The sequence below is a fragment of the Stegodyphus dumicola genome, chromosome 1 (assembly GCF_044657685.1).
Source record: "Stegodyphus dumicola isolate Sdum_Otavi_A_Nest chromosome 1, ASM4465768v1".
In the NCBI taxonomy this organism is placed as follows: domain Eukaryota; kingdom Metazoa; phylum Arthropoda; class Arachnida; order Araneae; family Eresidae; genus Stegodyphus; species Stegodyphus dumicola.
In genome coordinates, this window is record NC_140768.1 from 42439932 (window position 1) to 42453209 (window position 13278).

At 31.7% G+C, this 13278-nt stretch overlaps 1 protein-coding gene across 4 annotated transcripts in view; it reads right to left on the reverse strand.

The window, feature by feature from the left end:
* Positions 1-13278, reverse strand: part of LOC118195504 (nephrin-like) — a 497037-nt gene that overhangs the window by 51109 nt on the left and 432650 nt on the right. For all 4 annotated transcript variants that reach the window (XM_085814172.1, XM_085814182.1, XM_085814164.1 and 1 more), the window contains exons 13-14: positions 3991-4234; positions 1914-2213 (exon numbers count right to left, since the gene is read on the reverse strand). In XM_085814172.1, the coding sequence (XP_085670298.1) occupies positions 1914-2213; positions 3991-4234 (544 nt within the window). The remainder of the gene's footprint in view (positions 1-1913; positions 2214-3990; positions 4235-13278) is intronic.

Here is a 13278-nt window from a genome sequence, read left to right on the forward strand (position 1 = left end):
TACCTCATAGATTTTTATTAGTGCTTTTACCTTCAGTTATTAAATTTATACGTTTGAAATGCTACTGAGAATGTGATTCTTTTGTGTTTGAATTAGAAATAATTTAATCAGACGTAATGAGTCTTTCTTTTCTTCTTAAGAATTGTCTTTGCCTGTACTCCGTATAGCATTTTTATCATAAAGGTTAGCTATTGTGCAAGGTATAAAATAATTAAAAGTCTAATACATCGTAATAATTTCAGGTTTAGTATTCTTTCTCTTCCAAATTTGATAGCCATAACGTTAAATTTCATCTTTATTTTAAGAATTTTTTAACAATTTGATTCCTTATCACATTTGTTTCAATAATATTGTAGCGACCCCGTGGTAGTATGCTCTCTTGGTGCCGCTTGGCATGTAGTTGCTTGCTCGTGTCGCCATCTATTAGCACCAATGAGAAGTGCAGCAGCGCACGAGTTTCGCATGCCCTTGAAGTCGATAACGACCTTAGGATTCGATCCTAGGTTTGTTACGTGACAGTCGAATATCATACCGCTGTTGCAAACGAGTTCCCGTGCGACAGATTCTGTTATTTGAACTGCTTCGTAATGCGAACAATTACATTAACTCTCGAGATCGCTACACATTCCCTTTCCGAGCATTTATAATGCGATATGAGGATATACGATTTGTCGTTGTGAAATGAGCCTGCGCTGTGTGCGAGGTTGTGAGCCAGCTTATCTGACTGAGAAAAAACTTTCGTGACAAATATTTTTTCCCTGTTTAAAAATTATTTTTATTTAACAAACAGGGAAACGTCAGTAGAACATACTAAGGCCATATACATTTCCGAAAGTTACATACCATTAAGAACCAGTTAAAATTAAGTATTACGTTTTCCATTCGAAGCAATATATACATAGACTATAGACATAAATATAGTGCTCTTGATGAAAAAATAAAGAATTTTTGAAAGATGATATACGTTATTTTAGAAAATGAAACAATGTTTCATATTTAAAAAACTTTTTAATGCTTCTGAATGCAGATTAATAGAAAAAACATTTTAAGAAAACGGATGTTTTATTATATGAATCACTTTAATTAATTATATAAATTAGGTTATGCTTAAAATGAGGAGTACAAATCAGGAGAACTAAACGAGATAAGGACAGCACAAGTGTGAATAAAGCTGACAGCTATACAGTTGGAACGCATTGAACAGGTGAGTGAAAGCTATTCCCCCTCCCTGTTTAAACCTTTGCACAAAAACAGAAATTGTATGCATACATTAAAAAAAGTTTTTATTGTAATCGACTGATAAGATATTTCATCAGTTGATTATATTGAAACTTATGCTGATGCTGAAATTAAAATTGATATTTAAAAAAAAAAAAAAAAAAAACATTTTTAAAGCATCAGTAATTTCTTTAAAAAATTGGAGACACTTTAAAAGAAAAAACAGAGCATTTTTTAGAATTTTTAATTTGATTCCTTTACATGTTTAATTACTCAGTGTTATTAAAAACAAACAGGAATGCTAAATATGAAATTTTCTTTGCAGTATCTATAATCAAAAATGATAGTTTACCAACATGGTTTTATCTGAATAAACCTCCGAAAATTCTTTTGTTTGATATCTTCAGCCCAGCATGTATATAGAAATATCCCAATCTACACAGATTCCATATTTTTATTTTAAAAATAATAACAAAAAATCAATTTACGTTTACAGTTTACTATGTTAGAATTTATCAAATACACTCGCGAAGTGTCCACACTGAATGAAATTCAAATTGCGTTAAGACCCTGCAATGGTGCAAATAGAAATGTGCTTATGGTGCAAGAAGATTCAGTGGCACCACGAAGCGGCGAAGTGTTAATTTCTAAGGAATTATAAGGTATTTGTAAATAGTTCCTGGAGAGACACTTACATAAAACATTGACTACAACCGTCACAAAGCTACTGCCTTCCTCATTGCTTGCTTCTAGCCTGTACTGTCCCGCTTGATCCCTTCTTACATTGGTCATGTTGAACAGAGGTCCGGTAGCTAGTACAGAGGTGATAGCAACATCATTGGAATCAGCTGGCATTTGGGATGTGGAACTGCTGGCTTTACTCCAAGAATAGTTGATGGACGAAGGATTCCCTCTCGCTGATATGTTAATAATTGTGGATTCACCTTCAATAACATCATACTGTTGCAATGGCTTCGTTTCAAAAACAGGTTTGTCTGAAAAGAAAGTTTTTCAGGAAATATTCAGTTCGATGTTAGTTCCAGTACAATGCTGCAAATGCTTATTCAGTTCAGATTTAAGGTGAGAAAATGTATCAAAGCATCAAGACTGCATTATAGTTTGGACAAAGAAAATTAGACTAAGTTTTTAATAAACAATTATATTAACGTTACTCAAATTTACCTAACTTCAGAAGCACATTTTTTTAATATCCTGTGCGCTTTTATAATTCCTTTCTGATTTAAGAGCATGAATGTACATAGAATATTAAATTATGAAAACTAAAGTTCAGTTTTTATATTTTTTAAATTAAATTTTAATTTTTAACTATATTTTAACCAATTCGAAAAGCAACAATACAAGTACATCAGCTAAAACAAATATGAAAGACAGAAGATTGCTTGAACACTCCATAACATCAGCTTTACATTTCCTATAAACTGGTTTGTCTTATAACCGATTCTAGCAAAGCATTTAAGGACTTTTCGACTTATGGGGTATACATTTCTACATGGCTTCTTAAGGAAAACTAATCCGTAATCATTCAGAAAACGTATACCACAGCCTACAACAAGTTTTGTTGTACAGAATGGAACAGGGGACGAATTATTAGTGTTCAACAGTTTTAATTCCTTAGCCCCAAGCGAAAGCGCGCCAAGAAAGTTATTTCAGTTTCAGAGTCGCCATTTCTCAAACGATTACTTATACAGATGACATTAATTAGTCGCAAATGTTTTACAATAGTAAACAATAATAGACATTTTTATTACACAGTTGTTATTTACATAATAGTAGACAATAATAGACATTAATTAGTCACAAATACCTAAGACACAAGTATCTTTTCCCATTTGCTTTTACTATTAATAGGGTTACGAGGTTTTACACAAACTAAGATTAAACTAAGAAATTAGGTTATTTTGAAGCAGGATACATGAAAAATGAGCAATACCCTCTACGAGACTCGAACCTGGACCTCTCAAACACGCGCCGAGTGTGCTATCGTTACACCACGAAGGCATGCAGAAATGAGGGAGAAAATGCCTTATGTACTCCCCCTTTCAAAGATCGACTAACGATTAGGGGACCAGGTTGCCAAATTCCAGTGGTGAAGAATCATCATCAACCTCTCTTTTTATTTCGGGCATCACTTAGAGTCATTACGATTTTTTTAAAGCAGGTTACGTGAAAAATTAGCAATGCCTTCATCGGGACTCGAACCTTGACCTCTCCAGCACGCGCCGGGTGTGTTACCATTACACCACGAAGTTAAGCAAAAAAGAGGGAGAAAATACCTTAAGCCTAATCTCATTTTAAGTAGTAACTTTATTTTTGCTAGATAAGATGCTAACATTTTAATTAATGTTTTCCTTGGTTCTTTAATTTCGGAAGCACAATATTTTTTTCCAGAAAATGTAAATTAGAGAATAAAATGAATGTTCAAGATATAGGTAATAGAAATGGTTGGCTACGTTTTTCTATCATAACTGCCCAGACATAACAAAAACTAAGGGTGCCCTGCAAGTTACTGCTTTGTGAATTAAGATTTAGGTGTGAAGAAGAACAACTAAAGCTTGCCAATTTTTTCGGGAAATGAGATTTAACGTATTTGCCCATACAGCAGAAATTACACTTACCTACAGCAAAACACTGCAAAGAGATATAGTCCATTATTCAATCTATAAGTAACCTCCGACCCCAAAATAATCCACAGGATTTTGATCACACATAAAAACTTAAGCTATACATACATAAAAAAGATAATAAACTTACAAAGAACGTTTATTGTGACTGCATCATGTGCACTTTGTTTCAATTCGGTGTTCGTAGCTTGGCAGGTATAAACTGCGCCATCATCCTCAGCAGAGACATTTAGTTGCAGAATGTTCTTTGTCGACCGACCACCATTAGGTGCATCGAATACTCCATCTGGTGTCCCTTGAATAAGAAATCCGTCTTTCCACCACGTTATCTCGGCTTGCGGATTGCTGCTTGCGCATTCACATATGAGAGTAACCTGAGAATGAATTAGTAATTTAGTTGACGGAGACAACTAAATATTCAGATAATGGACAAATATAAAAAGAACACGCCAAAGTATTAATGCGAGAGCAACTAACAATAATTTAATAAAGGGAATCAGCGTTATATGAAACACTATTTTAACATTAAAAAATGACGTGTATAAATAGTAGACAACTTACCACATTATATATATCATTAATACAAGCGGGCAAGCCCGCCAGATGCGACAACTGCCGCGAAAGCAAAATTTATCAGTTCTACATAAGCATTTCACTCTTTCCAAAGAACAACCAATTCGTAAATAAATTTTCGTTGCCAAACCAGGAAACAAAAACTTTTGACACTTCAGGTTAATACGTATGACGTCATGATCTAAGTTTAATATAACAACTTTTCCTTAGTATCAATAAGAGAATTAACAAGGCAATAACATATCGTCTCAATTATCCTAACCTGTAACAAAAATATGCCGACAGCAGGTATTCATTTAAGGGGACTCGTACACCTTAAAACACATAAGATCTTTGAATATGTGACTGTTGTAAGAATTGGGATAACTTATTTATTTTAAAAGCAATTACTTAAAACATTTTACAGCTGACTACATAATATAGTTGCTTTCTGAAATAGTCATCAGAAAGTTTGTGTTACCACAAATATTTTGATAATTTAATCCGCTTTTTGACAAAATTTTTCGTCATGTTTCCACCTTGCGCGCACAGTTTAAAACATTCTGTTGCATAATTTAATTCCATATTTAATATATAGCTTTTATAATATTTGGAAATTACTGTGAACCAAAAATTCTAAGAATTTCAAGTTTAATTTTTATTCTATTTGGAGTCGAATTTATAAAATGTATTTTATTAAAAAACTTGTAATGTTTCCGTCCATAATTTTTTTTAATATTAAAACATTCATCAGATTTTTGGTTCAGCTAAAACATAGGGCTCATATAAAGAATTCCACCCAATTACAAGTATGTACCATTAACCATTTTTAAAATATCGTGAATGTGGAAACGTGACGAAATATTTTGTCACAAAGCGGATTAAATTACAAAAATATTTGTGGCAACACAAACTTTCTGGTTACGAGTTTCCAAAGCAGCTATATTATGTAGTCAGCTGTAAAAGGTTGGAAGTAATTTATTTTAAAATAAATATAATATCCCAATTCTTGCAACAGTCACATATTCGAAGGGTGTTAAGGGGTTTAAGGTGTATGAGCCCCCTTAAAATATTGACATTAACCAAAACGGTTCGACATATAATGACGTCACGTGCAATCGCGTGCTTTCTTCAACGTCAGAATATGACCTTATGTTACTTATATATAATAATACATTTAATGTTCGGCAATGCTATTATTAGCCCAAAGGGGCGTTATCCCAGAGGGGCTATTAGTCTCGAAACGGCATTTTGGGTCGAAACAATAAAAGGTTTGAATCAATTTTCAAATTGCTGTCACCAAAAATTATTGCCCTGTATTATATTAAAAAAATTAATAATGAAGAATCTGCATGAATGTATGTATGTTTCTTGCATTATGAAGAAACAACAGCACTTAGAACCACCAGTTTTGAATAACGTAATCCCCCACCCGAATATGGGCACTTGGAAGTCTGAATTTTGAATTTCGAATTTGCTTTATTATTTAGTTCATATTTTGTAAAATTTTAATAAATTTTGACTACAAAAACTCAACAATTTCAAAGCGAGCACTGGCAACACTGTACGGAATAAAATATGTTTTCTCCTGGTACGTGAAATGGTGTATCAAAAATTCTAAAGATATGCTGCTTTTAAATATTCTTAGCCCAAAATGACTTTAGCCTAAGTGCTGGAGAAATATCTAGTTTGTGTAAATGTAAAAAAAAAAAACACCCCTTTGGACGTAATATAAAATCTGAAAGCTTGAATCAGACTTTTTATTTCTTTATTTTTATTTCATATTTTGTAAAACCTACAATTTTTTGTAAACCTACAAATATTTTATTAACAAACTCTAAAATTTTAAATCCAGCAGTCGCAACATTTTTCGAAATAAAGCAGAATTTTATCTCCAGCGCGCGAGACTGTTTCCGCTCGGAAAAATGAAAGCGAAAATTAGCGTTTTTAGTTTTTTAAATTAATATCTTGACTAATCAAAGTCCTAGGATCAAAATGGTTTCCCACGAATTTTTGGAATCCAACGATACTTCGCTCGAAACTCAACTCCCCGCCGTTCTGGAGAGATGATGTTCCGGAGCAGATTTTAGTAATATAAATAGATTTCTATCGAAATGTGTTGCCAAAACAAATACATAAAATTCTTTATAAAATGAAATGGACAACCTATTTAAAAAAATTAACAAGTTACAGGCGAAAACAAATAAATAACTTTTAGTCTTTAAAAGCTTCAAAAAAATGTAAAATAATCACATTATGGAATTTCAAACGTGATTCAGAATTAAAGATGAAATGATACCACATAGCTTCTTAAACACATAAAGAACGACCTGCTCACATTTTAGCAACCAAATATATTTCAAATTATTTCTCTCAGACTGAAAAAAACAAGAATTATTCTAAAAGAATGATTCATCAGTTATCTAGAACGAAAATGAAGTAATCAAAATTAATGACGAAATCCACGTCATTAATACTATGAAGGTTTCTAGGGAATAATTCAATCTCAATACGGAACATCTGGACGTACTCCAAAAGAAATAGCCAGTTAAAATATAAAATGATTTGAAGAAGGAAAATCTAAAGATGTTCATGAAGAGCAAGCAGAAATAGTTTAAAGGAAAGATCCATGATTAATAAAATACTGCAGGCAAATATTTTACATTAATCTAATAAATAGATCTATAATGCACTACTATAATTTAAATGGCTTAGTTTTTCTTTACGTTTATGATCCAAACGAAACTAAAAATTATGAGTTCTGCTGATTTAAAGTGATTAGAAACGTAAACAGAAATATTTACGGAAAAGCAAATGTACAGTTGGTAGCCTGCGGATAAATATTTTATAATGTTTGTTTCGAGCCAAAATAGTTTTTATGGGTTATTTTTACATCAAAATCACATTAATCTAATTTCGAATGTTTAATTATACCTAATACCCTTGAGGGATTAGATGTCGCAAAATAAAAATTAGGACTTAATGAAATTTTCAGATGGTTGGTTAAAAAATACTATATACATATTTATATCAAGAAAGATTAATACAAATATAATGGGAATATTCCTATTAAAAATGCCAATTAAGTCAAAACTAAGAAATACAAATTGAAGTCAATATTAATTCTAATCAACTAAGTCATAATAAGAAAATAAAGAAAGTAAAAATCAAAATTAAAAATTAAAAACCATAAGGTAAAATTAGAAAATTAGAAAAGAATTTTTAAAAATTTCCAAAGAAAAATATTGTTAAGAAAAAGTGAAAGATGGATAAAAGAAATATTTTCTTTCAAACCCAGTTAACAGTTATGGAAATGTAAATTCAATTGAGATGCTAAAAATTGAAATGCTAATAAAATGGATATTTAAAGAAAAATGAACAATTCAAAAGACATCAAAACAATGCTGAGTCTTTAGCAATATTTAATAACGCTTTTCTAATTTTTATTTTACTTTACGGTTTTTTATTTTTAATTTAAATGTTTACTAAAATTAATTAAATGTTTATTTTCTTAATATGACTTAGCTGATTAGAATTAATGTTTACTTCAAACTGTATTTCCTAGCTTTGATTTAATTGGCATTTTTGATAGGAGTATTCCCATTTCATTTATTTTATTATGATTAAATAAAACTTCGCAGCCTAGGCCCAGGATTCTTAATAGCCGGACTTTCCTTTGTATACATAAAAACATATAAATACATATAAATATATAAACATACTTTTTTGTTTATAAGTAATAAATTTCGAATTAAAACCTCAAAGACATGAAAGAAATTAAAAGTAAAACCTATACAATCCTGAAATCTCATAATAAAAATGTAAAACGATGACTCAAACAGTGTTTTTTACAGTGTTAAAAACAATAGAAATATGTAAAAAAGAAGAAAAGAGGAATGCAACCAAAATCTGGTTCAACGTCAAAGTCACCAAGAGGAGGTAGATCAGATGTCAGTTGAAGTCAAATTCCTACGAAATCCACTGTGTTTCTGTTCATCCAAATTTAGCTGATGAACCATTTAAATTATTTAAATATTAAAGATTTTCTGAAAACATCGAATGCTTTCTACGTATAGCCGATTTCCTTTAATATGAAATAATAATACATAAATATAAATTTAAATGGAATAAATACTTTCTTCAACGTCAGAATATGACCGTATGTAATAATAATAATATGTTTAATGTTTGGCAGTGCTGTTATTATTTCATGTTTTCTAAAACTTACAAAATTTTTATTAACAAACTCTACGATTTTAAAGCAAGCAGAGGCAAGAATATTTGAAATAAAAGCAGGTTTTTATCTCCAGCGCGGGAAACCGTTGACACTCGAAGAAATGAGTGTGAAAATTAGCGTTTTCAGAGTTTTTAATTAATAGCTCGGATGACTAAAGTCGTACGAAGATGAGAATGGTCAAAATGACTTCCTACGAATTTTGGGAACATGAGGGTACTTCGAAATTCAATTCCCTCCGTTCCGGAGGAGATTATGTCACAAAAAAACAAACAGACAAACGCTCACAGATATTAATAATACAGATATATTTGTATACATTAAATAATAACAGTAAAGAGTCAGAGAAAGAGGGCTGACAACGAAATATTATATTGGGATACAATTTTGAAAAGTATAAAAACAATTCTTTTATGCAAAGTCAATTAATTCTTTTTTAAACATTTGCAGTTCACAAAAGGTTAAAAAGAAAAATCTCTTACCACAATGAATTAAGGAATAAATTTAAATTCCAGTATGTGGCAAAATATATGCTTTTCGAAATTTGATACATTTCAAAAATTGAAACCAACCAAACAATTACAAATACTGCAATAGAAATTTAAATTCCTTCTTTTCGAAAGTTAATATTTATTTGCTACTATTATTTTCAAATGGATTCCAAATCGTCGTATTTGCAGCATTTTTTAGCAATTTCGTTTCATTAAATCATTTATTTATGCAAAACATAACATGATTTTCAAAGGTCTCGAAAACTAACAGTAAAAAAAGAACACTACTTAAAAACTAACATACAGAATTTCAGACGCACTTTTTCTTACTCCAGAAATTCACTTTTTTTCCTTTCAGTGCAAAGATTTTTACCAGCTTCTAACATTAAGCTACAGAAATGGCTCCCTTATTCATTTTCTTTCTTTTCTAGAACAAACAAAGAGGAAGAAGAATCTAATGCTTTTTTCTCTTTCCTTTCATCCCCAGCTACTAGCAGAAATAATGCAAAAGCAGTGAGGAAAAAAGAGAAAAAATAATAATACCTAGCGTAATAATGCAATTGAGAGCATTTCTATAGATGGCTGAAATAAAATCACATTTCGCTTGTGGTCTATGTTTTCGGGAAATTAAAGCAAAAGCTTTAACCGCGGCCATATAAAGATCAAAGCAGAAAAAAATCGTTTAAGCCCTTATTCCCTTAGGGTGGATAGTTCACAACTCTATCACAAAAAAAGCAGGAAAAAAGGAAAATAAATATCAGACAGCAAAAATAATACATGGTAATGTTGATGGAGATACTTTGTTTGAATTTTTGTTTTTCTTGCTATCTCTTCTGCACCTTCTCATTGTTAGGTCATTTTAGAATCGCTATTAAGTTTTCATTTCTCTTTCAAACAAGCCTTTCGTAATACCAGCACTTAAATATTCGACTTGCTGTTTTTATCGGTTATTTATACTTATTTTTTGTTTTAGAAATTCCATTACTAAAAAAATATTCTACATAACAAAATAGTAAATGGAATAATTTATGTTTTACTAGCTGGGGTACTCGGCTTCGCTCAGGGAGTTGACATGAGATTGTGTGGTAGTTGGAATAAAAGGATAAACTTTAAAATATAAGAAGTAAACATTTTTTACTGAAACCATATTCTAACTATTTACAACACTTGTTTATGAACAACATTTTTCATTTTGTTATCCAGGGTATATATGTACAAATGTTTCGAATTTCCTACTCGAGAGAAACCTACGTATAGCTGACCGTGAGAAAAGTTGAGGCTGTTGTGTGTGTGTATTTAATTATGGCAAAGCACACTAGGGCTATCTGCCTAAGAGGAGGGATGTCTTCGTGGAGGACTTTCTAAGGGAAACTGGCTCGTATACATGTTACACATGGGGAAAACCCCGAAAACGCCCATGCAGCCAGCCCGTTCGCGGGATTCGAACCTCGGACCGAACTACCAGTGTTCAGCGACTTTACCGCTCGGCCGCTGGTGGGCGTTGAGGTTGTTGCCGTCAGAAGATATTAGTGTTATTCTCGGGATAAATACTGTGTATCCTTTGTCCTTTCCAATCATAAGTACGGCTTTGATGATGTTATTCGATAGCTGTTTTGCTGACTATTCTTGTTCCATTATATAGTGTGGCTGAGTTGAGATTTCTGAGTAGTATCTCGGAGATCCAATTTTCAATCGAAGGCAGTGTAATGACATTCCTGGTACTTGCAACGAGTTTAAAAGTTCTGTAGAGAAGTTAACACCTTTTTCAAAGTTTACCGTCGTGTCAATCGACTTGTATATTATTTCTTCACCGGGAATTTTCTTTTGAATATGAAAGTCGATATCGTCGACAATAGTATTTTTAGTTGCCAAAACTGTCTTTTGAAATAGCCACTCCGGATTGGTATAGTTGTGACACAATGCTCGGTAAATGTCGTCGATGAGTTCGTTTTCAGTTGTGGCTATGTAGCAGAAATCACTTTTCAGTTCAACGAGGTGAGTCGTCTGCACTTAACAGATTATAAACTCACTGCTGCTCACACTGTTCACTCACTGCACCTCACTGATAAGAAACTGACGCTCGAACCGACGACGGATCTTGCTTACCAATGGGTAGTCCCACTTATACGAAAAAGGCTTCGAATGCTCCACAATTTTCCAGAACATTCCACAATATTTGAGTATGTTCTGGAATGTTCCACAATGATCTGGAATGCTCTCGAATGTTTCAGATGATTTTCGAACATTCCACAACATTCCAGAATGCTCCGGGATGTTCTGGAATGCTGGGGAATTCTCTCGAATATTCTGGACTGTTCTAGAAATTTCTAGAGGGCAAAACTTAGGCCCTTATATATTCAAAGGCACGCCTTTCAGGTGAAAACGGGAACTTTCGTCATGGATGAGGCATAAAGGGTTACCAAAATATATATCTCCCTTGATCGTACCGGAACTCATTTCTTAGTTTTAGCGGCACGCATATTGTACACTGACGTTTATAATATACATTGATTATATACATCAGCATGTTTCATAAAATAAGAATAAGTCGTAAAAGTTATTATTAATGCAAAACTGTCAGCTACATCGCAAAATGTGTGAAGAATATATCGAAACTGAATGGTATCAAATTGAACATCATTTCTGTTTCATCAAGTCGTATTCTATTTTGTAGTAAAATTTCATGTACCATCATTTTTATGTATGAATTCCTATCTATTCCCTTAAATGTAAAATTAGACTAAATTAACTTAATTAAGGATGGTTTTAAAGACAAATTGTGAGTATTACAAAGAAAATAAGTACAGAGTCCTTCATCTTTAACAAGCAAGATATTCTGCGCCCTAAACTGAAGTACAATATTAATTAAGTGACACAAAATAAATAAATAATAAAAGGCTAAGAAGTAGAATTTATTGGCATGTATCTAAAAAAATAGAACAAAAAGGACTGAAATGTCTTTAAGCAGTCTGATAAAATCTAAATTGCAATTAAAATCCTTAACTAAACTTCTACATTTTATCTGCCTTAAAAGAGATCTAATTTCCCAATGGAAATGTTTTCCGATATAAGAATAAGTATAATAAAAAATTTAAAAGAATTATTAAGAGACTAATAACGTTTCTCTAGTAAAATTGGCATTTTAATTGCTATTTTAGTACTGATCATGTACGCAGCTTCTCCTTCTACAAAGAATGTTGCAGATATCTCTTTTCTGTATGAACTGAAGTCTGTATTATGGCCATTAGGTAAACAGAGACATTCCTTGAAGGTTCAGTATCTTTAAATCTTCCTCCTTTTAGAAATTTAAGCTTCAGCAATTACCTCAAATTGCATGGCATTTTCATGCACAACAGAAAATTGTAGGCCGAACTACAGCCATTTCATATTTTCTACATGCAACTTAACTTAAGGGGACTCATACACCTTAAACCCCTTATGATCTTCGAATATGTGACTGTTGCAAGAATTGGAATATTTTATTTATTTTAATAGTAATTACTTCCAATTTTTTACAGCTGACTACATAATATAGCTGCTTTCGAAACTAGTAACCAGATAGTTTGTGTTGCCACAAATATTTTTGTAATTTAATCCGCTTTGTGACAAAATATTTCATCATGTTTCCACCTTGCGCGCATGATATTTTAAAAATGGCTAATGGTACGGGTTTGAAATTTCATGGAATTCTTTATATGGGCACTATTTTCTAAGTGAACCAAAAATTTGATGAATATTTTAGTATTAAAAAATTTATGCACGAAAACATTACAGATTTTGTTACTAAAATACATTTTATAAACTTAACTCCAAATAAAATAAAAATTTAACATGAAATTCTTAGAATTTTAGGTTCACAGTAGTTTACAAATGTTATAAAAGCTATATATTAAATATGGAATTAAAGTATGCAACAGAATGTTTTAAACTGTGCGCGCAAGGTGGAAACTTGACGAAACATTTTGTCAAAAAGCGGATTAAATTATAAAAATATTTGTGGCAACACAAACTTTTTGATGACTATTTCAGAAAGCAGCTATATTATGTAGTCAGTTGTAAAATTTATAAGTAATATCTTTTAAAATAAATAAGTTATCCCAATTCTTGCAACAGTCACATATTCGAAGATCTTATGAATTTT